This window comes from Rattus norvegicus, chromosome 2 (assembly GCF_036323735.1).
Source record: "Rattus norvegicus strain BN/NHsdMcwi chromosome 2, GRCr8, whole genome shotgun sequence".
NCBI classification, from domain to species: Eukaryota; Metazoa; Chordata; class Mammalia; order Rodentia; family Muridae; genus Rattus; species Rattus norvegicus.
In genome coordinates, this window is record NC_086020.1 from 191,937,132 (window position 1) to 191,960,204 (window position 23,073).

Consider the following 23,073-nt stretch of genomic DNA (forward strand, 5'->3'; position numbering starts at 1 on the left):
CCTGGCTCTTTTCATTTGTGAGTGTCTGCTGCCCTCTGCTGGCCAGATGTAGGAACAGCCAGGAATTGACCTAACATTCTACAACTTCCACAGTGCACAGCTCTAATGGGAAAACACTTAGTCTCACAGGCCTCTGGGCCCACGCTTTCTAAAGTCCACACAGTTTTTAAGTAACAACACATCCAGCTTTCTTTTTTGCTACTGTTATTGTGTATATATTTTAATGCTTTCAATGACTAGAAGTCCTGGTGATTCAACATTTGCTTTCTTCATGCTTCCAAGAAAAAAAAAGTCACACAGTTAAGTAAGACATGTTTTCAACCTTTTAAAACTATGATTTACTGAGTGATTATCTGGGGTTCTCACTATTTTGTTGTAGCACTTTTGAAAAAAAAAAGAAAACAATATTGATTTTTCACTAAAACATAATCAGAAGTGGTGGTACAGGACTATCATTCCAGCGACTTGGGAAGCTGAGGCAGGAGGATCGCAAGTTCAAAGCTTACAGGGTAAGTTCAAAGCCAGCTTGGGAAATGTCATGGGATGGAGAAAGGACAGCTGATGGATGGGGTGGAGTGTTGTGGACTGCTGTCTTCAGCTACAATGTAGTCATGATACTATTCAACACTCAGATGCCATGTTCACTCATACAAGATTGGACTGCCACCATTCTGTCACAAGTTCCCATTCCTTCCTGATGATTTATAAGCGGTTAATGGCAGTTCCTTCAGTGGTGTAGCCACTAGAAGGTGCCCATTCTCTGTAACTTGTCTCTGACCCATGTTTCTGGATAAAACCCTTAGTAAAGTCATTGGCTTACATACATGCGCACACACACATACACAAAATTTATACATGCACGAAAATAACACATGAAACAAATCATTAAGTGTAATTAATATATTCTAATAAAAAACACTAATAAAAAATAGAGCCATCCTGGGCAACTTAGTGAGATCCAGCCTCTAAATAAAAGGTCAATGCAGCTCATTGGCAGGGCACATGCTCAGCACGTCAAAGGTTTAGGGCTCAGCCTTCCACATGCAGGTTTCTTCAAAGCCTCCAAAGCAGTGTTTGTGCCTTTAAGAATATTACTTTGTTAAGCAAATTTAGGGAGAATGTTCAAAATTCACAAAGGATCCCCTGGAATTGAGAAGCATTAGTGTAGAACTAAAGGAAAATTCCACAAGCTACACCCCTCCCCTAAGAAAAATTCCCCTGCCGGGAATTCCACCAGTTAACCCATTTGTGGTTTTATGACCTAGTTATACCCTGTCCTCGTGGTCCTATGACCAGCAGGTGGTAGTCTCATGACAAGCAGGACTGTCAGGGACTTTCTACCACCCAAAACCACAGCATTGCTCCAGTCACCAAAGACAATGTGACCATGATGTGAACCAATGAAGTTAAAGGGCAAATGGTTCCAACCAATCCTTGTGTGCCTCGATGTACCCATCCCCATTCCTGTGGTTTTTTTTGTGGCTTTTGTGCTTAAAAGTAGCCTGTATCTGTAGGACAGGGTTCTTCTCCTTCTCCTGCTTGAAGGCTGAGGAACCCTGGTGCGCCGGAATCAATAAACCTCTTGCTGATTGCATCGAATCTCGGCTCTGGTTGTCTTTGGGGACGAGCAGATCTTTGGTGGTCGTCCTTCGGATCCAACATTAGGAAAATGTCAAAGGAAGCCATTTGCTCTAAGAGCACAATCCCCAGACTGTACAGATGTGTGATGCTGTGGGGCTTGAAATTCTCTGAAGAGTAAGGACCTCCGCACCTCCTGACACAGTCACCAGAGCCACCATCTGAAATGTGTTTCAGACCACGAAGTCTTTCTTCTTGTTGTAAGTAAATATTGCACCTTTGATCCCAGGACCCAACAGTACTGGTTCAGCCCTAGCTTCACACAGCCAGAGATGCCTGCCCACCCACCCCAGCCTGCCTGAGGTCACCATTCTGGCCTCTCTTAGCAGTCCACACTCTCTCCCTCACTCCTTCTGTGTTTGGTGACCGACTTTATCAATCTGCTGTTCGCTTTCTGTCTTCTCCAGTGAGTCTTCTTCATTTCTGTATTCTCAGTGCTTAGTGTGTATTTATGTGTCAGTGAGTGACTGAACAGGTTGAGCTAACATCCAGATGTGAAGGACATGGAGGGGATCCATGCAGGGCTACAGCACAGAGCTCATTCCTGAAATGGAAGCAAGTTTTAGGCCTGACCGTGGCAGAGTGACAGGTAGAGAGAATTCCAGCTGCATCCTTCTCTAGGATTTTCCCTAAGCCTCACGATGACTCCCCACACTTGAGAGAGGGGCAGCAGAACAGCTCAGGAGCCTGGACCACTGGCCTCTGCTTGGAGCTGAAGCACAGAGTCATGAAGGACAGCAGTCACCGATGAGCTGTCTGTCATTGTATGGGTTCTGGTCCAGCCAGCTGGAGAATTCACGAGCAGCAGGCTAAAGCCTGGCCTGCCCTGAGTCTACCTCCTGAGCAAGGAAAATCAGTCACTAGGGAAGCTGGGTGAGAGCTGTCCCCAGGAGAGGTAGGGAAGCTGAAATGCTTGTGTGGCCAGGGGCAGGAGCAGTTTTGTCTCTCGTGAGCTGGGCTGACTCATTCTGTCATTGGCGGTCTCTCTCTAGCATCAGATCCCGGCAGCTGTCAAAGGAACCACCCTGAGAACCAAGTCAAGCAGGAAGAAATGAAGCAAGGCTTCCCGGGACCATCTCAGGGCAGCTCGAGCTGTGGATTCTTTAGGAAGAAGGCCACTTTCTGGGCCACAGCATCCAGCTCACTTGGGTTAGCTGACTGAAAGAGGTTGCTCTTTGGAACAAAGTAGTGCTTCAGGAAGTGCTGGCTCACGCATCTGTGCAGCTTCCGGACGAGGCGCAGGAACGCTTGGTGGAAGACCTGCCAGTCCTTGAGGTGGGGGTATTTCTCACAAGTCCAGAAGAGCACGGTCTGTGGAAGAGAGACATTGGGAACAAGTTGAGTTTACATGGGAGGAGGAACGAGGCATCCTGGGAAAACTGGATTCACCAGGAACTAAAGACCCATTGCTTCACCTGGGCCTGGGGCTCACCTAACTGGCTCGTACCTCCAAGTTATTCTCTCTTGCTTTCCTCTGACATCCCAACCATCAACACTCTCCTGGTGAGTCATACCACCATCCAAGCAGAGGCCCCCTGCCTCCTAGCAGGGATACATGGAAGCCCTCATCTCCCAGACCAGAGAGTTCTGCCAATATGGCGGTCTCTTCTCTGTATCCACCACTCTCTCACAGGCTTCTGCCTCTCAGGAACCCTACAGGAGCGACTCACCTCTTAGAAGTGGCCACCTTCTCGGCCTGGTCAGAGCTATTTGCTCTCCCATGGCCAGCTTCTCCCCTGCAGGCCTTGCTTAATTCCTCTCTTCCCACTCACTCTGTCCCTTCACCCACTCCAGTGGGGAGCCTTCTGCCACTAATCCTGAATGCTACCCTCTTAGCCCAAGATCTCCAAGCATCAAACCATAGGCCCTTTCAGCCTCACCCCTGCTTGTCTGCCAGTGGGTCAGAAAGTTAGTGGCCCTCACCCTCCCTCTCTAACCAACTCTTCTTTTGGCCTCTGAGACAATGGTCTTCCAAGCCTTCTCCTCTCAACCCAGCTACTCCTCTGCACTGCACGCATCTGTGCTTTGGGGATTCCTGAGGGTCCCTCCCTGTTCTTGCCTCTCCCCCACCTAGTGCTCAGAGCAGAGCCACCTTCTGAGTAAGATGGAGGACTCACATGGTACCTTCTCCAGCCCAGACTCTGCCTCTGACCTGCTTAGTCTTGGGTATTGGCAAGTTACCTCAGTTTCAACATGCCCAGGCTGAGCTCATGGCCTTTGCCACAAACCTGCTCCGCCTTTATACCGGCGTATCCAGCCAGCTGTGCCAGATACAACCTGGGGCAGTGTCACTCACAACTCAACCTCCCATCTTCCTGCTCATTGGCCTCTCAGACCTGCCACTCAGCTTCACCTCCCTCCCACCGTCCTCCCCACCACACTTTGGTGGCAGTCTAACCTGTCTGTGCCTTCCAATTACCAGCCAATCTGAAGTTCTTTGTAAAATACAAATTTTCATTGTCTTTTTATCAAAATAACAGTTCCTCTCACTGGTGGCTAAGAATACAAGACAGGGTCTCACTATGTAGCCCTGGCTGGCCTGAAGCTGTGTAGGCTAGGCTAGCCCATTCATATTCCCAGACATCCTTCTGCTCTTGCTGGTCACGTGGGCACCTGGCTAAGGATGCGCTCCTTACCACGCTCTGCGAGGCTCGGTCCCTGCCTTGCTTGCCATCCTTTCGACTGACACTGGTGTCAAGAACAGTACGGAATCAGGCCAAGTGTCACCAACAGCGACAGACAGGGAAAACAGGGCACTAAGACACATGGAGGACTGTTCATCCAGAAAGAATGAAACCCTGTCCTCTACAGCCATATGGAAGGACATGTGTTAGGTAGAATGAACCAGACTTGGAAAGATGGACACTGCGTGTTCCTTCCCACATGTGGAAACTAAAAGATAAAGTCGATCTGAATACGGTAGGAGGAGGGCTGGGAATCTGGAGAGGGGTGGGGTGAAGGGGGGTTGGGTAGGGATGGGGTGAAGGGGGTGGGGTGAGGAGGGTTGGGGTGAGGGGGTGGGCAAGGGGGTTGGGGTGGGGTAAGGGATTGGGGAGGGACGGGGTGGGGGGAAGGGGGCAGTGCAAAGGGAGGTTGGATGTGGGTGATGTACCTTGTCCACATATGCAAAGGTGTCACACCAAACCCAATTATATATGCAATTAAACATGGCAACCAAAAGTAATCAGTTTTAAGAGTGTATATTTGAAGTCCTGGATGGATGAACACTTGATGCTCATCCGCTCACCCAGAGGACCTGAGCTCAGTCCCCAGGACTCCTCAGGCAGCTCACAATGGCCTATAAACCAGCTCCAGGATCTGACGCCCTCTCCTGGCCTCCTAGTGCACCTGCACACACATAGCGTATACTTACACAGACACATATACAGAAGTAAAGAAATTAGAATATTAAAGAGATCCTACACTCTGTGGTTACTGCGGTATTATTCACACTAGCCCAGAAAAAATGACTAACCTAAGTGTCCATCCACAAAAGAATAAAGAAAACGTGGTACGTCTACACAGTGGAATACTGCTCATCCACGGACATCCTGTCACACGCGGCAGCGTGGAGGAGGTGGGGAGCCCAGGAGATAAGGAAGCAGACGGCAGATGAACACTGCACACTCTGTCACATGAGCACTGATACAGTGGGGTCCACAAAAGAAGACAGCGGTTGTGAGAAGGTAGGAAGGAAGGGAGAAGGGACAAAGGAAGGTTGGACGGTTCCACCAAAATCCATGGCGGGAACACATTTACACGCTCTCCAGCATGGCAGCAGGCCTGCAGTTTACAGCCATTCAGTTTTTTGAAATAACTAGGGGAGTTCAAAGACACACAGATGGGATAAACATTCCAGAGGGGAACGCTCATCACCTGGCTTTACATGGTGGATGTTTGGTGTGTCTCAACTCTACACCTCACAAATGTGATGGGATACAATGTGCTAATTTGTTCAATAAATCCTAGTGTTACGAAAGGAGGAGGGAACGGGGCTGAGAAGCAGAGGTCAGGAAGGCAGGAAAGAAAACCTAGTTGCTATGATGCACAGCTGGGGTTGGTGTCTCCATGAGCAGAGACGCATGTGGTGTGGAGATCTGGGAATTGAAAGCAGTTCCCATGACTCTATCCTGATCCCATCACACATACACTGGGACCTACCTAGAGACAGCTGCCCCAACAGCCCTCCCCCACTCCCTGCCACACCCGTGCTCACCTGCAGGTGGTGGGTGGTGATGACCGGCCTCCTCCCTGGACACCACACATCCTCCTTCAGCTGCCTCAGGACCTGAAAACACCGCCTGCGGCAGCCTCCATCTTCATCCAGCTGCTCACACAGCACCCGCTCTGCCTGGGAGAAGCTCAGCTGCCAGTGATAGGTGGACTGGGCCACCAAGTTAAACCCAAATGACTGAAAACAAAGAAGGATAGGAAGTGAGACACAGGAAGCTGGCTCACGTGGAGAACAGCTCAGACAGCTGGAGGGACCCATTGCCCACATCTTGTGGTATGTCTATACGATGGAATATTATTCAGCCAATAAAAAGAATCAAATTCAGTCATTCACAGGGGCAAGGATGGGATTGGAGTATAATATGCATAATGTAATAAGCTAGAAAAAGACAAACACACACTGACTATTCTCACTCAAATGTGGATGCCAAAACACTGAGGCCTAAAGGCATCATGGGAGAATGCAAAGCATCTTGGTACACTCAGGGAGCAGGGGTGGCTCAGACCCCTTGATGGCAGTTGTTTCTACCAATGTCAGAGCCCTAGAGGACTTACCAGCTTTCGCCTATGGGTTTCTGATAAGAAACCTGCATTTCTGACAAGCTCAGTCAGTGCTGCCATGGTGGGAGGGGGACATGTGAATTAGAACAGCAACTCTAAGGAACCCCCTGCTTCCCTAGGACACTACATGCTCAGTAATGTGCTCAATGTTATTGGCAAAGCTCATGGCACTCTACCAAATGAACCCCATCTGCTCACCCATACCTTGATGCACTCCACTCTCTCTGGGGAAGGCCACCGCTTCAGACACCGAGGCCACTGGGCTTTCTCAGGCCAGGTGGTGGGGATCTCCACAGTGGGGGCCAGCTCCAGTTCTACCTGGCCTGTGGACGTTTCCACAGCAACCCAAACAGTAGTGCGTTTTTCTAGCACAGTGACTTTGCCTGATGGGAGAGAACCAGAGGGACACTTGAGAAGAGAAAGCCTTGCTCTGCACAAGCAGCAGGGCCGGAAGCAGTGAGCAAATGCTCTGGGAGCTGTCAGTGCGACTGTCAGTGTCAGTTCTGTAGACACCAGACAGTCTGCCCCATCACAGTGTCACAAGGAAGGCTCATGCGGGTGGGTCTTTGCCTTTTCTCCCCACAACTCCAAAGCTTTGAAGCACATATTATTTTGGGGTGTGTGCGTGTGCACACGCACGTGTTTTGTGTTATGCTGGAGATCATGTATGCATGCATATGTGAGTGTCGGGGGAGACTGAACCTAGGGCCTCAACGCTGATCACAATACCTCTGGGTTATAACCCAGCAGGTTTCCATTCAAATTGATAGATAGGTTCTTTTCAGAAAGTTCAATGAAGGAAGGTCAGAGAATAAGATGGAAAAGAAGCGTACTGGTTATTGTGAGATGGAATCTAACATTTCTGTCTCAGTGCTGGTTTAGCAGGGATCCCTGTGCAGGTGAGGGTAAGGACTTCGATCTCATGTCAGGAAGGTTGGCACTGACCCCACCCTTCCCTGGGTGCCTTCCAGGGGAGTCCTACTAACCTGCTTTTCATTTGAATCAGTCTCTTGGTCACAGCTGGAAGGGTCAGGTGAGTGGGAGGGGTCACAGCTGGAAGGAGCCAGGTGAGTGGGAGGGGTCACAGCTGGAAGGGGCCAGGTGAGTGGGAGGGGTCACAGCTGGAAGGGGCCAGGTGAGTGGGAGGGGTCACAGCTGGAAGGGGCCAGGTGGGTGGGAGGGGTCACAGCTGGAAGGGGCCAGGTGAGTGGGAGGGGTCACAGCTGGAAGGGGCCAGGTGAGTGGGAGGGGTCACAGCTGGAAGGGGCCAGGTGGGTGGGAGGGGTCACAGCTGGAAGGGGCCAGGTGGGTGGGAGGGGTCACAGCTGGAAGGGGCCAGGTGAGTGGGAGGGGTCACAGCTGGAAGGGGCCAGGTGGGTAGGAGGGGTCACAGCTGGAAGGGGCCAGGTGGGTGGGAGGGGGTCACAGCTGGAAGGGGCCAGGTGGGTGGGAGGGGTCACAGCTGGAAGGGGCCAGGTGAATGGAAGGGAGTTTCCGTTATTTCATTTTCCAAGCAGGCACAGAAGAAGAAATGTGTGGTGAGTTTTCCAGCTCATGAGCCAGCCTGACCTCATTGCCAGGGGTTCTCTTTTCAAAACAATGGATTTTTATTTTATTTTAATCTATGTGTATTTGTGCGCCTGCACAAGTTTCTGTGCACTACATACATGTAGCAGCCTGCAGAGGCCTGAAGAAAGTATCAGATCCCTTGGAACTAGAGATAACAGACTGGATCCTGGGGACTGATCCCAGGTCCTCTACAAGAGCAGCAAGTGCTTCTAACCACTGAGCATCTCTCCAGCCCCAACACATGGGTGATTTGGACTTTTTCTTTTTTGGCTTTGTTACAGATAAGGGTGGGTATCTTGAACTAAGGTCTGTCATTTCAGTCTTTCCTTCTTAGGGGAAAGGAAGCTGTAAACTGTGTTTGACTGTTCTGGGGAAAGCAAGCTGTCCTGAGCTAGGTGTGATAAATGGCCCATGGTCTACATCTCACCAGAGAGGCCCCAACAAGGCATGGATAAGGAGTGTGGCTTCAGCTTTAGTCACTGAAAGTGCCACACTGGCCTGGCCCTGCTTGCCACTCCCATCCCAACTTTCACTAGTGGAGCATCTCTGAAGGTTAGCATTGAACCTGGAGCTGGGCTGCCTGGACTACTCTCTGCTTCTGCAGATGTGTGTGGCTCTAGTGCATGACCCTCAGGCAGCTTCAGAAAAGAACTCTTTCTCTTCTCTCCCTTCCTTCTTTCCTTCCTCCCTCCCTTCCTTCTTTCCTTCCTCCTTCTCCTCCTCTTTTTTTTTTTGTTTTTTGTTTTTTTTTTTTAATTTTAACAAGGTCTCCAGTATCCCAGGCTGGCCTTGAATTTTCTATGCAGCAAACAGATGGCTTTGAATTTCTGACCCTCCCTCTCTCCACCTCCCAGAGTGCAGTGATCAGAGGTGCACCAACGTGACAGATGTACGCAGTGCCGGTGATCGAATCCCAGGTGTTGTCCATGCCAGGCAAATATTCCACCAGCTAAGCTGCATGTTATCCCAGTCTCAGGTTGCCACAGAATTAAATATCCACACAAGCGCCTTCTATAGCACCCATGAGATATGACCAGGATGGGGGACTTTCAGAGCTATTCTGTTCAGACAAACATTTACAAATGTATCATCTGACACCGAGTTCTGTAGCTTGTGTAATTTTTCATAAGATGTGCGTGCTCGCGTGTGTCTTGCTTGGCAGGGGCTGCATGCAGTCTGCCAGGCACAGGTGCCATCATGGACTGGACCAGTTTTCTTGGATAGTTAGATTTCTTTTTTCCTAGTTGGTTACCGTTTTCAAACCTAGAGCAGAGGATCTCCTTGGTCACAGTTCTTTGTGTGTTTGCAAAAGCTTATTTGTTGAATGGCCAGGTAAGCACTTCATAAAGATAAATAATGGACAAGTTGTCCTTTAAAAGTGAAATGCTCCCAAGAACAGGAGAAAGCCCATCTCACCCGACCCACCCAACCCCACAGGGCCACCCTGCTCAGACTTCTGATAGCTGTTAATCTGCTCGGAATTTTAATGCTCCTATTGTTGTTGGGATTCTTTGTCATTGTTGTTTTCCTTCAGATTTATTTGTAATTATATGATGTGTGTATTACGTACACACGCATGCAGGTACCCATGGAGGCCAGCAGAGGGCATCAGATCCTCTGGAGCTGGAGTTAAAGTGGACGTGAGTCACCTGAGGTGGGTGCTGGGAACTGAACTCGGGTCTTCTGCAAGTGCGGCCCCTGCTCTTAACTGTGCATCTCTCTGGCCCCAAATATTTAATTTTATAAGATAGGTTCTCACTATGTAACCCTGGATGGCTTCAAACTTGTAGTAATTCTCCTGCCTCAGCCTTCCCAGTGCTGGGATTACAGGCACGCACCAGCCACACTGTGCCTGGCATCTGCTGGAATTTTTAACATTTATATTACATATTAACTATTTATATTCTTCCCCCAAGATCCCTGTGCTTGTGTGGTTGGTCTTTCCTTCCTTTCTGGTTTCTGTTTGTGTGCCATTATTTCTGTTCATCAGCTCACCTTCCTCACCGGTTTATAACTACTTTCATAATTAAGGAACTTAGTCAGTTTTTCCACGTGCGCATGTGTGTTTATGTGTGTGCATCTGTGTGTGCATAAGTCACCCTGTGCTTATTGTGGCTTCAGTGTTTGCAGTTGTGAAGGTCAGTGTGTCCTCAGGCTTCTGCTGTGGTAGCTTGGTGCTTTCCAGGCATCCAGTCTCCACACCCTGCGTGCAGTCAGTCAGATGCTTGGTATTGCACAGAAATGTGCTGATAACCATGGTCTGGGGTGTGAGTAATCTGCTGCTTTAGATAAGTGCAATGAGTCTGGGGATGAGGAGCAAACCCACAGCCTGAGGTGTGTTTGTCAGGACGGTAATTTCTAAGTCATAGACGTTCAGGAGAATGAATCCCTGCCCTGGGGGTTTCATTAACAGACTAGTGCCCCCTCCCCCACCATCGCCAGAGAGCAAAAGGTGACTGGCTATAGCTCCCCTCTCCCTTCCCCTTGACCAGCTCACCTGAGAGGTGACAGGTTCTCACGGCATTTTCCACCAGCATCTGGAATATCTGGAGGACTTTGGCTGGCACAATGTCCCCCTCAATGTTCACGTCCACCTTGTGCCATTGCCAGAGGGTCTTCATGAACGTCTCAGTCTCCAGCCATTGTTGCAGGCCCTCGGGGTCCCGCAGAGGGCAGGAGAGCTTGGTGCCTTGCAAGCTGTAGTATCTCCAGCGTGGTGTCCGGACCCCCTTGTACCCTGCGAGGCCTCTCAGTGGGACAGTGACGTGGAAGAGGCTGGGGGCCAAAACCTGAGGTCAGAAGCAGAGAGAAGGAACTGAGCTCACACCCTGGGGGAGGCGATTGGCAGAGGGGTGCAGACCTGTCCAGTCAGGCAGCTCAAGTGACCGTGCAACCCTCAGCAATGTGATGAGGTGTGCAGAACACGCCTGGGGATCGCTGAGAAGTACGTTTTTTTGTTTTGTTTTGCCACTGACCCACGTGGGGCTGTGGCAGACAGCGTGACTTGACTCAAGGAGCTCTGGGGTTTGTGAGGCCACAAGTTAAGCATGAAGAAAACCCAGAACTCTGGAGGGAACCCGAAGTTCAGGAGAAGAAAGGAAAGCAGAAATAAATCCATTGAGCCTCACACACAACCCAAATCTCTGGCTGTGCCCATCCCTTCCCTGAAGTCACACCAACAGGTAACTCGGATGCCACTTCCCCATTGAGGGACCTAAAGCTCAGAGGGGCTCCAGACCACCTGGGGAGACTGACAGGGAATGGAAGAGGAGAAACTTTGAGTTCTTGTGGCAGTTTGTTCAATGGTTCTAGCCTTGGGGTAGCTGAGCATTCTGGTATTAAGGAGAATGTGACAGGGCTTTAAAGTGTCATGCTTTCTTCTTGTCTGTCACCATGACCCAGGGTCAGTGTGAATGACTAACCCTTACAGAATCCAAGGTGAGAAGAAAGTCTGTCTGTCTGGACAATGTGAGCCATTGAGATGATTCTGCGTTCGGTGGGAAAATGGATGTAAATCCACCCACTCCTGCTTTCCAGAAACCAGTTAAGCAGTCCAGGAAGAGAGCAGGCAGGCATACAAGGCAAAGGACACAGTAAACTGGGTAACAGTGTGGCTATTCCCGAGGGACCCTGAACTCTGTCTGTGCCCAGGCAGCCGCCTGCCTGCCTCTTTGTTCATCCAGCTACATCTTCTTTGAAGAAAGTTATAGAAAATCCAACAATAGCAAACTTTGGTCCCTGGTCTGGCAGTGACCAACTCAACGGCAACTGACCCCACCTCGCTTTCAGAGAACATTCGAAGCTTTAGATGATGATACCATATGACTTCTGGTGTTCAGAGGTTGGATTAAACAGGGAGGTCAGACACCTAAACTACAAATGCAAAGCGTTCACGTGATTTGAGTCCACTTGCACGTGAGTTTCGGGGCTGGACAGGCGGGTCTGCCAACACAGTGCTTGTCATATGAGCGCCAACCGCCAGCACCTCCCAAGAGTCAGGTGTGAAGCTGCACTGGGGAGGCAGAAACAGGGGGGTCCCTAGGGCTTGTTGACTATATCCACTATCAGTGAATCAGGGAGCCCCAGGTTCAGTGGGAGACATTGTCTCAAAATGTAAATCCAGGGCCACCAAGAAGACAGCCCAGGCTGCCTTCTACAGCTTCCACAGGTACAGCCACACACACGGAGCACACTCCTGAACAGATATATCCACCCACACCCACATTCCCCCAACAACAACACGAGATAAAACTACTGCATTTCCAGTCACACAAACGCTGAGCAGAAAAGACTTGTCCAATTTAGTCCAAGGTAAAATTAAAGACGTTTTATGTGTCTTTTGTTTTGTTTGGCTTTTTTAAACAGGGTTTCCCATATCTCAGGCTGGTGTCAAATTTGATCTGGATGTTCCCTCAGAGCTCAGGTCCCCAGGTGAGGGCACTATTTGGAGAGGTAGCTGGAGGAAGTATGAGTATGAGTATGTGGGGGTGGGGGTGAACTCTGAGAGTTCAGAACCTGCCTCTACTTCCAGTTCACTCTACTTCATGCTTGTGGTTGAAGACCCACTGTGTGCTCCCACTGCCTCACCTACTGTGTGCTTAGCCACCAAAATAAGCTCAAAAGAATTATTCCTTCCATAGGTGTCTTTGGCCACAGTATTTTATCAGAGCAACAGTAGAGTAAAACAGCACACTAAAACAGATGTCAAAGGTGACCAAGCACCCTATCCTCCAACCTTTGATTCCATGTGTCGAGGTCACAGGTATGCTGGGGATCGAACCCAGGGCTTTGAGCATGCCAGGCAAGCATTTACCAACTAAGCTATATCTGCAATCCCATTTCAAAGCTTAATATACAGGACATAATGTTAGTTTAACATGGGATATATTTTGAGCTATCAATCTAACTAGGCCCATATAAGGGAACGCTTGTGGCTCAGGTCTGGGGAGAGTGATGCAGTGTTGCTCTCTCTAGTCCTGAGCTGTATTTGCCTGATTGAGACTGACCTGGGAAGGAAGACGTGGACAAGCGTTCTAAAACGACAGGATCAATGCTAGTCTTACAATCTTCACCCTAGAATCAGTTTCCCAAAATCTGATTCTGCCTCAAAATCCACAAGTCTTAGAACCTTGTGAGTGGACCTTGTATCCACCAGCCTGAGGTGCATGGGGCCAGTCACACTTCTTGGTGCCAGGTTCTTTCTTCATAGGCTGAATGTGCATACACTAGGCCTTAAAATCAAGGATCTTACAGACTGGTGGGAAAACATGAAAAACTAATGCTAGGTGAAAGAGGTTTGTATGCAGAAAAACGGAGATCAAGAGTAGTGAGGATTCAGAGGGACACAGAGCCTCCCTTCCTGTTTCTCAGGGGAGAAGAGCATGTCCTGCTGACAGGCTGAGTGGGTTAGGGTCTGAGAGAGATCCCTGCTGACTGCCATGCACTGGTCTGGGTGGTTAGCCTCAGTGGGATCCCTCAGCAGGGAGGGGCTACAATGCACTCCTACAGTTAGTTCCTCAGAGCTGCCTCAGAGCCCTAGTCTATCACCTTCAAAGGCTTCCCCACTGGTTCCCTCACCTTCCCCTGCCTAGCTTCTCATCTATTCAGTTGTGTTTAACAAATGAGCAGATGCTTAACTGAGCTTGGGCCCCAGGCAGCATGCTTCACCATCAGTCTTTGGAGTGAGATCTGGCCTTAGGGCCAAACAGGAATCAGTCAAGCCCTTTGGCTTCCTCAACCGTAGCTTCTGTGGTCTAGGAGTGTGTGGACTCTCACAAGAGAAACTTCATGTTTCATGTGTGTAAACTGTGCCTGGAGCAGCTGTGGAAACCTGGGGCAGAACTATGTTTTCAGTAGCCTAAGTACCTCTCACACATAGAGTCCCTCCTGTACAAGGGTTTGGGTGCTTCCTGGAGCTCCTCAGAGAGGGAGAGCCTTGCTTACCTTAATGCTGTCATTGTATGTGTCAGAGGCAGGTACTGCTTCGAATCGACTGTCGTGGTGGCTGATTTCTGTAGTCAGAAGGTGGACGATTTTCTGTACCTCTTCCACTGTCTGAGAAATCTGCTGTTGCCTCAGGTCCATCTGGGTGTGAGGAGATCAGGAAAACAGTTACAGAGCCCGGGAAGGCACCAGCACACAGGTGACAAAGCAAAGACATAGCAGAGTGACGCCTGACCCAAGTTCAGGGCAAAAATCTTGCCCCAGGGCTCAGGACTCCAATGGAGTCGAGCTGCTTTGGCCGGACAGTGACCAACATGACATTGCTTTCTCCTGAAACAGATACTGTTGCTCAATAGTTATCCAGGACTTACTCCTGGGCAGAGTCTGGAAAGGTAACAGCAATTAAAGCAACAGCAAAGGCAGGAGATAAGTGTGGGGCAGTGGGAGGGAGGCACATTGTAGCACACACCTGTAATCCCAGTACATGGGAGATAGAGGCTGGAAGATCAGAAGTTCAGGACCAACCTTGGCTCTGCAGCGAGTTCAAGGCCAGTGTGGGTCACATGAGATGGCCACAGAGCCATCCTTTAGAGAGGCAGAATGCAAGGCTGAGACCACACCCATTTGCACAGGATCCACGGCCCCTAGACTTAGTCCGTGGATAAATATTCATATAGCATTGGCTGTCTGCAAGGTACAGCTTCATGCAGTGTCACAGCAGAGCAGACATGACTATACACTTCCAGCACTGGGGAAGCTACATAAGAGGACAGAAGTGTGAGAGCTCCGTCATGGGGAAGTGTGGGGTGCTGACAGATACAACAGAGAGGGGACCCCCAACCTGCATGCTGAGATCTCTTTGATATGTACAAAGTCCTGTCTTTGGAGAGTAAACTCGTCCGGGCCGGATGGCCAACACTACACTGAGTAGCAAGAGACAAAAATGAGGTCCCTGGCTCTACAGGCTAGAGAATCTCATGGGAAACACCAAATCCACAAAGTTGTCTTTTTAAGGTTTATGCATCTTGCTTGATCTTGAATACGGCAGTTGTATCTGCAGTGTAACAGCTTCTTTTTGGCACTAGTAGCCACTCCCCCATTTCTATTCCTGCCGTGCCCACCCTGAGATAGTCAGTGTGAGTAACAGGGTTGAGGGACACTCTTTGAATGGCTGTGCCCTCTGGGGGTTCTGCACCTTGGTGCACACACAAGGGCAGGATGTCAGAGATAAAGGAGGGTGCTTTGGGGAACCTTTAGTTAAAGGGTCTCACAGATAGAGCTTCCCCTGTGTGCCTAATTCAAGTCCGTTTGGGCAGTTTTCACCGAATGCCCACTTTTTGCCAGAACTATTGACTCCATGGTAAGAGATTTACAGAGTGACAAGTAAGATGAACTAAAATGGTCAGAGTCAGGTGCTGAGGAAAGGCATTCATGGGATGCTGGGGAACAGCAAGAGAACAGCTGTCTAATCTGGAGGCCAAGGGTCCTTCCTGGAGGCAGAAAGTAAGACAGCATTAGCCAGGGGCCAGGGATCTGTATCGGTTGGCAGAGTGAGCCCTGTCCTAACATACACACAGCCCTGGGTTCCACCTCAGCCCTACAGACACTGATTGTGGTGTGCACGGCTGTAGTCCTGGTGCATCAGGAGTAGAAGCAGGAAGATCATTCTTGGCTTCTCAACAAGTCCTGGGATACATGGGACCTTGTCTCTATGTGTGGTGTGTAAGGTGGCAGGGCTGGAAAATAGAGGAGGAGGTCAGGGTCCCACAAGTGTCTGCAGAGTTTCCCAACCAGAGCAGGATGGGGAACTCATGAGGACCAAGGATCACCACTCCTCAAGAAGCTGGACCACGGAGGCAAACAGGTAAAACCCACAAGGCCAGAGGCTTTGTTTCAAACTGACACACCGACTTGGGCATGTTTAAACGGAGAGGGAAGTGCCAGTTGGAGAGGAAGAGGCTGCACACCACGGAGGAGGGATTTCCCAGGAGGAAGGCTCATGCAAATCTCCAGGTACTCACCACATCACTTCAGAGGGAAAGAAGAGGGGGGAGACAGAGGAATGAGAAGGGATGCTGGGAACCGGAGAGATTTCCTGCTTCACAGGGTAGGAGAAAGGCAATATGGAAACAGGAAGCTGGAGAGGTGGCATCTCCCAGGGAATGAGGGATGGCTTGGGTACATGTGCAAAGATGGCCAGGTTGTGGGGGGTCTGGGTGGTCTAGTTGTGAGAGACAGTGGATCGTGTTCGGCTGGGGTTGTTGAGTTTGGGGTGCGTTAGGTAAGAATAGGAAGGGTGGAAGCTAGGTGGGGTTTTAGTCATTGAAATTTTCCAGCCTGAGGTGGGAATGCATATTTTCAGGCTGCTAGATTACAGGGCACTGAACAGGGTCTAATCTGCTAAATGAGTGTGGTGGGGGGAAATTACATAGGTTCATTACAAGTAACATAATAAAAAGCCATGTGAGGTGTTCTGACGAGGTAGAACACTGCAGTCAGAATGGCTGGCATGGGAGGTCAAGGCTAATAACCTCAAACTCCTCGAATCTTTAAGTTCATGGATCTCGAATGGATCTATCCCATAGAACTCGAATGTGAGAAATCCAATGCACACAAGCACACACGCACATTAAGAAGCTAAGCGTCCTAGGTTGCTTTCCATTTCTATGGAAAAACGTGTGTGATTTGGCTTACACATTCCAATCATATTCTAACTGCAGGGAAGGCGAAGTAGGGACTCAAGCAGAAGCCACGGAAGAGACCAGGACGTGATGTCAGGCCTGTGCTCTCCAGGGCTTACTCAGCTATCTTTCCTGTACAACCCTGGACCACCTCCCCAGAGGTGGTACTGCTCACGGTGGGCGGCACCCTCCCACACTAATCATCAATCAAGAAAATGCCACCCCAGCCAATGTGATGGAGGCATTTCCTCAACCAACGTTCCCTCTTCAAAATGACCCTAGCTATGTGCTAGGTGCAAATATGCATGGTGGCATATTTCAGCACTTGGGAGGCAGAAGCAGGAGGAATCTCTGATTTGAGTCCAGCTTGGTCTACAGAGTGAGTTCTAGAACAGCCAGGGATACATGGAAAAACCCTGTCTCAAGAAACAAACCAAAACAACAACAGCAACAAAGACAAAAAAGACTTGAACTTTTGTCAAGTAGGAAAAAATAACCAGCACAAAGAGAAGATCCATTATAGTGCTGATATTACCAAGAAGGGACGGGGCAAAGTGCCCAGGGGATCAGCCCATCTGGGGAGAAAAGCTCTTCATTATGAACTTGACCACAGACTGGGCAGTGACTAGGCAGGACAAGATTGAACACACACTGGAAGGTGCCTATAACCTCTCTCATTATCTGGGTGCTTAGCTCATCGTCCTGATGCGCTCTGATCTGCAGACATGAAAGTCAGCACAGAGGACTCAGCTGTCTAGAAGGTAAGACGACAGATTTTTCTCTGTCACTTCTTACACTTAGGTGCCTTAAACTTAGAACCTCAGAATTATGTCCACGTCAGAATTCATCTTATCTGATATCACCGAGCAGAGCACCAAAGTAGCAGGTGGCTCTCCTATGTCACCCTGGCAATTAGAAGTAGAACTAGACCAAAGGTGCGGGGTTTCCAATGCCATTTCCAGCACTCCCTGCCTGCCACACCCTCCATGACAGTGCTGTGGGCACAGTGGGCCTCGGATCTTCTTCCTGACTAGAGAAGGCCTCAGCCTGCAGTCAGGCCTCATGAAACAAGCCTAGAGCTGCTGTTTTACCGGTGCTACTGACTCTTCTTGTGTGCTACAAGCATACAAAGGTAACCCGGCAGGGGCCAGGCAGTGATGTGGGCATAGACCAGAGTCCCAGACTTGGCTGCTGAAGCAGGGTGCAGTCTCATTAGGTGATGCTTGGTCCGGTTCTCCCACACCACTGGCCATTCCAGCAGTGTCAGGTCCTCACCAGTGCAGAGTATCACCAAGCCATCTATGGACCTCAAATGATGTGCGCTGGGGTTCCCAGGCCCGTGGCAGGTTGTAACCCCAGCCTGGACCCTGGTACTCCCCTGGACTATGACCTTCACTTGTCTTGACTGAACCCGGAGAGATAGAACAAGAGGATTCAGATTCAACTTCTAGGTGAGGAAAAGCAGCGATGGGGCCTGAGAGTGACAGCAGGGAGTGATTTTTGGTGAAAGACGGATGTTTTACCACAGTGCAGGTCCCTCCAAGACCAATTCAGAATCCTTTTTTTTTAATAGTCCCTCAGGTGTCAATGAGCTAGCAATACAGACTCCTCACCAAATGTATTTCCAGCAAAGAAAAGCTTGAAAATAAGTATAAGCGGGAAATGAAGAAAACGGATGTGAAACATAATTCAATCAAGCTTGATCTTGGGGGCCTAGTCAGGTTTCACCTACCTTGCTGATAAAGTCTACCGACCAAAAGGGGTCCTTTCTTTCTTTTCAAAGGCTACATTTGTGGTGTGGCAGAGCCTAGTCAAAAACCAAGCCATACTGAATCAACCAGGCACAGAAGGCTGGATGCTCCAAGGTCACACAGAGCAGCAGATGACGCCTTCCCACCACAGTTTTGCCTAGGGCCTCCTCTCCAGGTGTGTCTACGTGCCTGACATCACGTCCTGGTCTCATCCCTGGCTCCCTCCCTCCCTCCCTCTTCCCTCCCTCCCTCCCTCCCTCCCAGCCTCTGGCTTATTGTTGACCCACAAGTCATTTGCTACTATTAATAGTTCAGGTTTGTGAATAATTTACTGTTTCAAATATAAAGTATTGGGAATTCAAGACTGTTCCCTGTAACAGCACTGTGCTGACTCACGGTGTCGCAACCCCCTTCCTTGAATTCCGTGGAAGGGCACTTAAGCAGCATGCTGGGAAAAGCTGTTTGGGGCCTGGCTGCATCCAGAGCAGGTGGTCCATGTGCATGAGCCTCAGCCGGGTAGGGGGCAAGGAGGAAAATGGCTGAGAACCTCCTCCCAGACAACAGAAAGCTAGGCTGTTAATCTTGGGATTGCTTGGGTCCAATAATCGGTTACACAGAGTAAACAGGCTCCTTTCCTGTCCTTGAGAGCTTGCCAGTTTAAAGAGAGAAAGACATACATTTAGTGACAGAGGTAGAGGAGACACTGGGCCTTCCTCTCTGCTAAGGCTAATTCTGTGAGGATTGCCTCAACCACCTGGTGTCTGTCCTCCGCATACAGCAGGAGCGGCAGCAGCACTGTGGAGCTGGGGTTTCTCAGTCTTTCCAGGAGCGCCTGGGCCTCCTATGCTGTAGCATATGCTGATGGTTCTTACTTTATAGATGGGGAAAAGGAGGCTCAGGAAATAACTTGCACCAGAGTTAGCAGATGACAGACAGATCATATTTGCTACCTCAGATTCTGCTCCCTAAAAGAAAGCATAGCTGAGCGCAAAACCCCTATGCAATGGGGGTGGGTGGGTAAATGGGTTTCATCACTTGAAACCTAACACATCCTCTAAGCCCTCATCTCCATCCCTTTTCCTTCTCTCATCAAAGCCAAGGCCCCCTTCCTTCACTCTTCAGAGTTCACCATGGCAGCCTGGGGTCTGCTGCACACTGCAGTTAACACCCTGACTGTACACGAAACAGCCCCTTCCTCCTCCGGGTTAAGAACAGACTCTGTAGCGATGGCAGGCCATCCTTTAGGCACACATAGCATTTCTTTCCCTTTTAGCAGAACATCTCTCTGGTTTTGAGCTCCTCCAAACCACAAAGCAGGATTTGATATAAAGCAGGGGTTCCATGTGCGTCTGTGAGATGGAGAACTTCAGCAGAGGGGATTTGATCTCTGGGCCCAGTGAAACCCCAGCGCCTTCACCACATGGCCACAGGACTCCAGCCAAGTCCTTTCATCTCCATGAGCCTCTTTCTTCCTCTATAAAAATGAAGGTTGGTTGATGGCTACCTTAAATAAATGTTATGGGCACCTCAGCCTGTCAACACCTTTTGGTGTGTGTGTGTGTTTGTTTTAATCTCCAAGGGACTCAGAAGATATTTCAGACCACATATTTGCAAGATACTCTGGGAATCCGGAAGGAAAGGAATATCCTCTGAAAAGGTAGAAGGAAACTCCAAGGTTTAAGTCAGCAGCCAAGGCAGGGCTAGGAAAAGTCGGTGCTTAACAAGTGAACAGTATCAGCCCCACAGTCCCCAGGATGACAGAAGTGCTCTGTGCCTGGGTGGTAGAGAACCTTTTAGGCCAACTCTGAGCTGCGTGAGAGAGGATTAAAATGAACCAAAAAGAATTGAAAGAAAGAAAGAAAGAAAGAAAGAAAGAAAGAAAGAAAGAAAGAAAGAAAGAAAGGGAAAGAGAGAGAGAAAGAAAGAAAGAGAGAAGCTGGGCCTAAGGTCTGTTTAGGACATAGCTCTTGGGGGCCGAAGAGGCTGACCCACATTTGGAGGCAAGAGATGAACCAGGACCGTGCTGTCAGAACAAGGGGTTGCATCGCTGTCACACACGCTAACAAACACTCAGCCCATGACTTCCAGGCCAGACTTCCAGGCCAGACATAGGGCCTATGGTTGCCAGGTACCCTGATTCTTTTTATCCCCACAGGAGACAGAAGCCTAGATTCCTATGCAGATATATCTCCGTATTTTGAAATGTCTCTGAGAGAAAGCTTTAGAATGTGCTCTAGAGACCAAACAGACCAGGTTGGTCTGGACCAGAATCCAGGTTGGATTCCAAGCCTGGAAAACCATTCACGACTTCCGGTGGTGAGAGTGCCCAGAGACGTCAGAGGACTGGGCAGGGGAAAACGCTTGAATGCCGAGCTAAGAATATTGGAATGTTGTGGTTTTCCAGAAAACATGGGGCTCCAGGAAGATGTTCGCCAACACTGCCTCTGTGTGGAGGAGCACTGGGGAACCACTTCGCTGGAGATTGTTTTTGGTACCGGTAGATTTTCCTTATTCTCCCTTGATGTCTGAAAAGTGCACCCACGTCTCATTGTGATAATAATCTTTGCTTTGTTTATATGTAAAGACACGAAAGCCAGTCCCCCACCTCTCAGTTTGAACCTCTTTGTTTAAACATTAACGATATGCCTTGGAGGCTTCGTGTGTGTGTGTGTGTGTGTGTGTGTGTGTGTGTGTGTGTGTGTGTGTGTAAGTGGAACAATGGCAAAGGTTAAATTAAATAGTATTTAAGGTCCCTACAAAGTCTAACATCAAATGAGCCAAAAACTGAAATTAGCCCCTTTCTTTCTCCCCTCTCCCATTTTCTGTCTGTCTGCCTGCCTATCTGTCTGTCTTCTTTTTTCTTGAGACAAGGTCTCACTATATAGTCCAGGCTAGTCAGGAACCCACTCGATAGACCAGGCTGGCCTTTGAACTCACAGAGATCTGCCTGTCTCTGCCTTCTGAGTGCTGGGACTAAAGGTGGGTACCACCGTGCCCAGCTTGCAAATGAAATAATATTTTTTAAAGATTTTTTAAAAATTTACATGTATAAGTGTTTTTCTTGAATGCATGTCTATGCACCACAAGTGTGCCTGGCGCACGTGGAGACAGAAAACGGCATTAGATCCCCTAGAACTGGAATTACAGATGGTTGTGAGACACCAAATGGATGCTGGGAATCAAACTTGGGTCCTCTAAGAGCAGTTAATTAATGCTCTTAACTGCTGAGCTGTCTCTCCAGCCCCTAAACAATATTTTAAAATCATCGGTTTTGTAGTTAAAATAAAAAAAAAAAACTTTGTCTTAAGTTCTTTGTTTTGTTTTTGTTTTCTTTCTTTTTGTTTTGTTTTGTTTTTTTGCAGGGAGGGGGGGTTGTTTGTATGTTTTTCTTTTTGAGGCAAGGACTCATGTACTCCCAGCTTGTCATTGTGCCTGTGCCTGGCTAGCCATTTCCCAGTGATCCCATTCAGACTTTCATTTTATGGAAAGAAGTCTGAGGCTCAGATAATTAGCTGGCCACATGAACCTCAGAGATAAGACCCAACGGAGTTAACCTCCTCAGTGTGCTGAGGGTAGCTGTCCTATGCTCCTGAGAACTGTCTATGGTCTCCAGAAGCAGGGGATTCCTTCTGATCAGTGTCCGTGGGGTGGAGGATTAGGGGGTGTGCCTAAGAGAGGCCAGCCCTGACTCACCTTACTCAGTAGACAATGGTCTAAGTCTCCCTCTGGAAGACACTTCATGGCTTCTTGGTCATTCCCTGGGAGAGCAGCAACCTTCTGTTTCCTTTCTGGATGGAGGACAAATCTAGTGGGGAGCTTCCTCAGCAATGATACTCTCTGGATGAAACGTCTCTGGAACTGCGAGCATGGACCAGAGACGTGGCTTCTTCTCACCTGCTCACTGCAGGTCTCCTTCCCAACACGGGAGAGTTCATCTGCCATCTTTCAGGGAACTACAGAAAGATTAAAAAGGAGACGTGATGAAAACAAATTGGAGCTTATCCTGTTTTTGTTTTTTTCTTTATCCTGTTGTCCTGACACCAGGTGAACCTTGGTGCCCAGTGTCTTTATATCTCCTTGTCCTTATCTTGTTGACAGTAAATATCCCTCGCCCTCCACTCCTGAAAAGTCTGCAATTGATTTACTTCCTTACCCTAAACAAATAAGAAATTGCAAACAAGCAGCCTGATTTCTCATCATGCCCAGCACAAGCCTTGTCAATCAGATGAGGGCCAGGGCTAGCATTTAGAAAAGCACGAACTCACAGAGACACTTGTGTATACTGAGGCAAGCTCGCACACGCGCGCGCACACACACACACACACACACACACACACACACACACACACACACGAGAGAGAGAGAGAGAGAGAGAGAGAGAGAGAGAGAGAGAGAGAGAGAGATTGATTAAGATTTACAAACAGGTAGACTCACGTAGAGAAAAGTAGGGCAGAGTCCTGCCTCTCACCTGCTGATCTTAGAATGTGATTTCCTTTTCCCACTTGAACGCTGGCATTCAAAATATACTCAGTATAAACAGTCCCCTTAAGAGTCTAGGACACATCTAGTTTTACCAGTAAAACCCATCCTAGAAAACAGACAGTAAGTTCCCAGTCTGACTGGCTGGGGCTAGTTTTAATACAGGGGGGCAAAATATCCCAGCAGCCTTTATCTTCCTGAAACTCTTGATCCGAAAG

General features: G+C 49.0%; 1 protein-coding gene across 1 annotated transcript; it reads right to left on the reverse strand.

The window, feature by feature from the left end:
• Positions 1 to 319: 319 nt before the first annotated feature.
• On the reverse strand, positions 320 to 23,073 carry Mab21l3 (mab-21 like 3). Its single transcript, NM_001106456.1, has 7 exons — positions 22,845 to 23,073; positions 22,070 to 22,329; positions 13,945 to 14,085; positions 10,499 to 10,790; positions 6,637 to 6,815; positions 5,855 to 6,049; positions 320 to 2,949 (listed from the first exon to the last, which is right to left on the reverse strand). The coding sequence occupies exons 2-7, from the start codon at positions 22,316 to 22,318 to the stop codon at positions 2,716 to 2,718; spliced, it is 1,290 nt and encodes a 429-aa protein (NP_001099926.1). The 5' UTR covers positions 22,319 to 22,329; positions 22,845 to 23,073; the 3' UTR covers positions 320 to 2,715.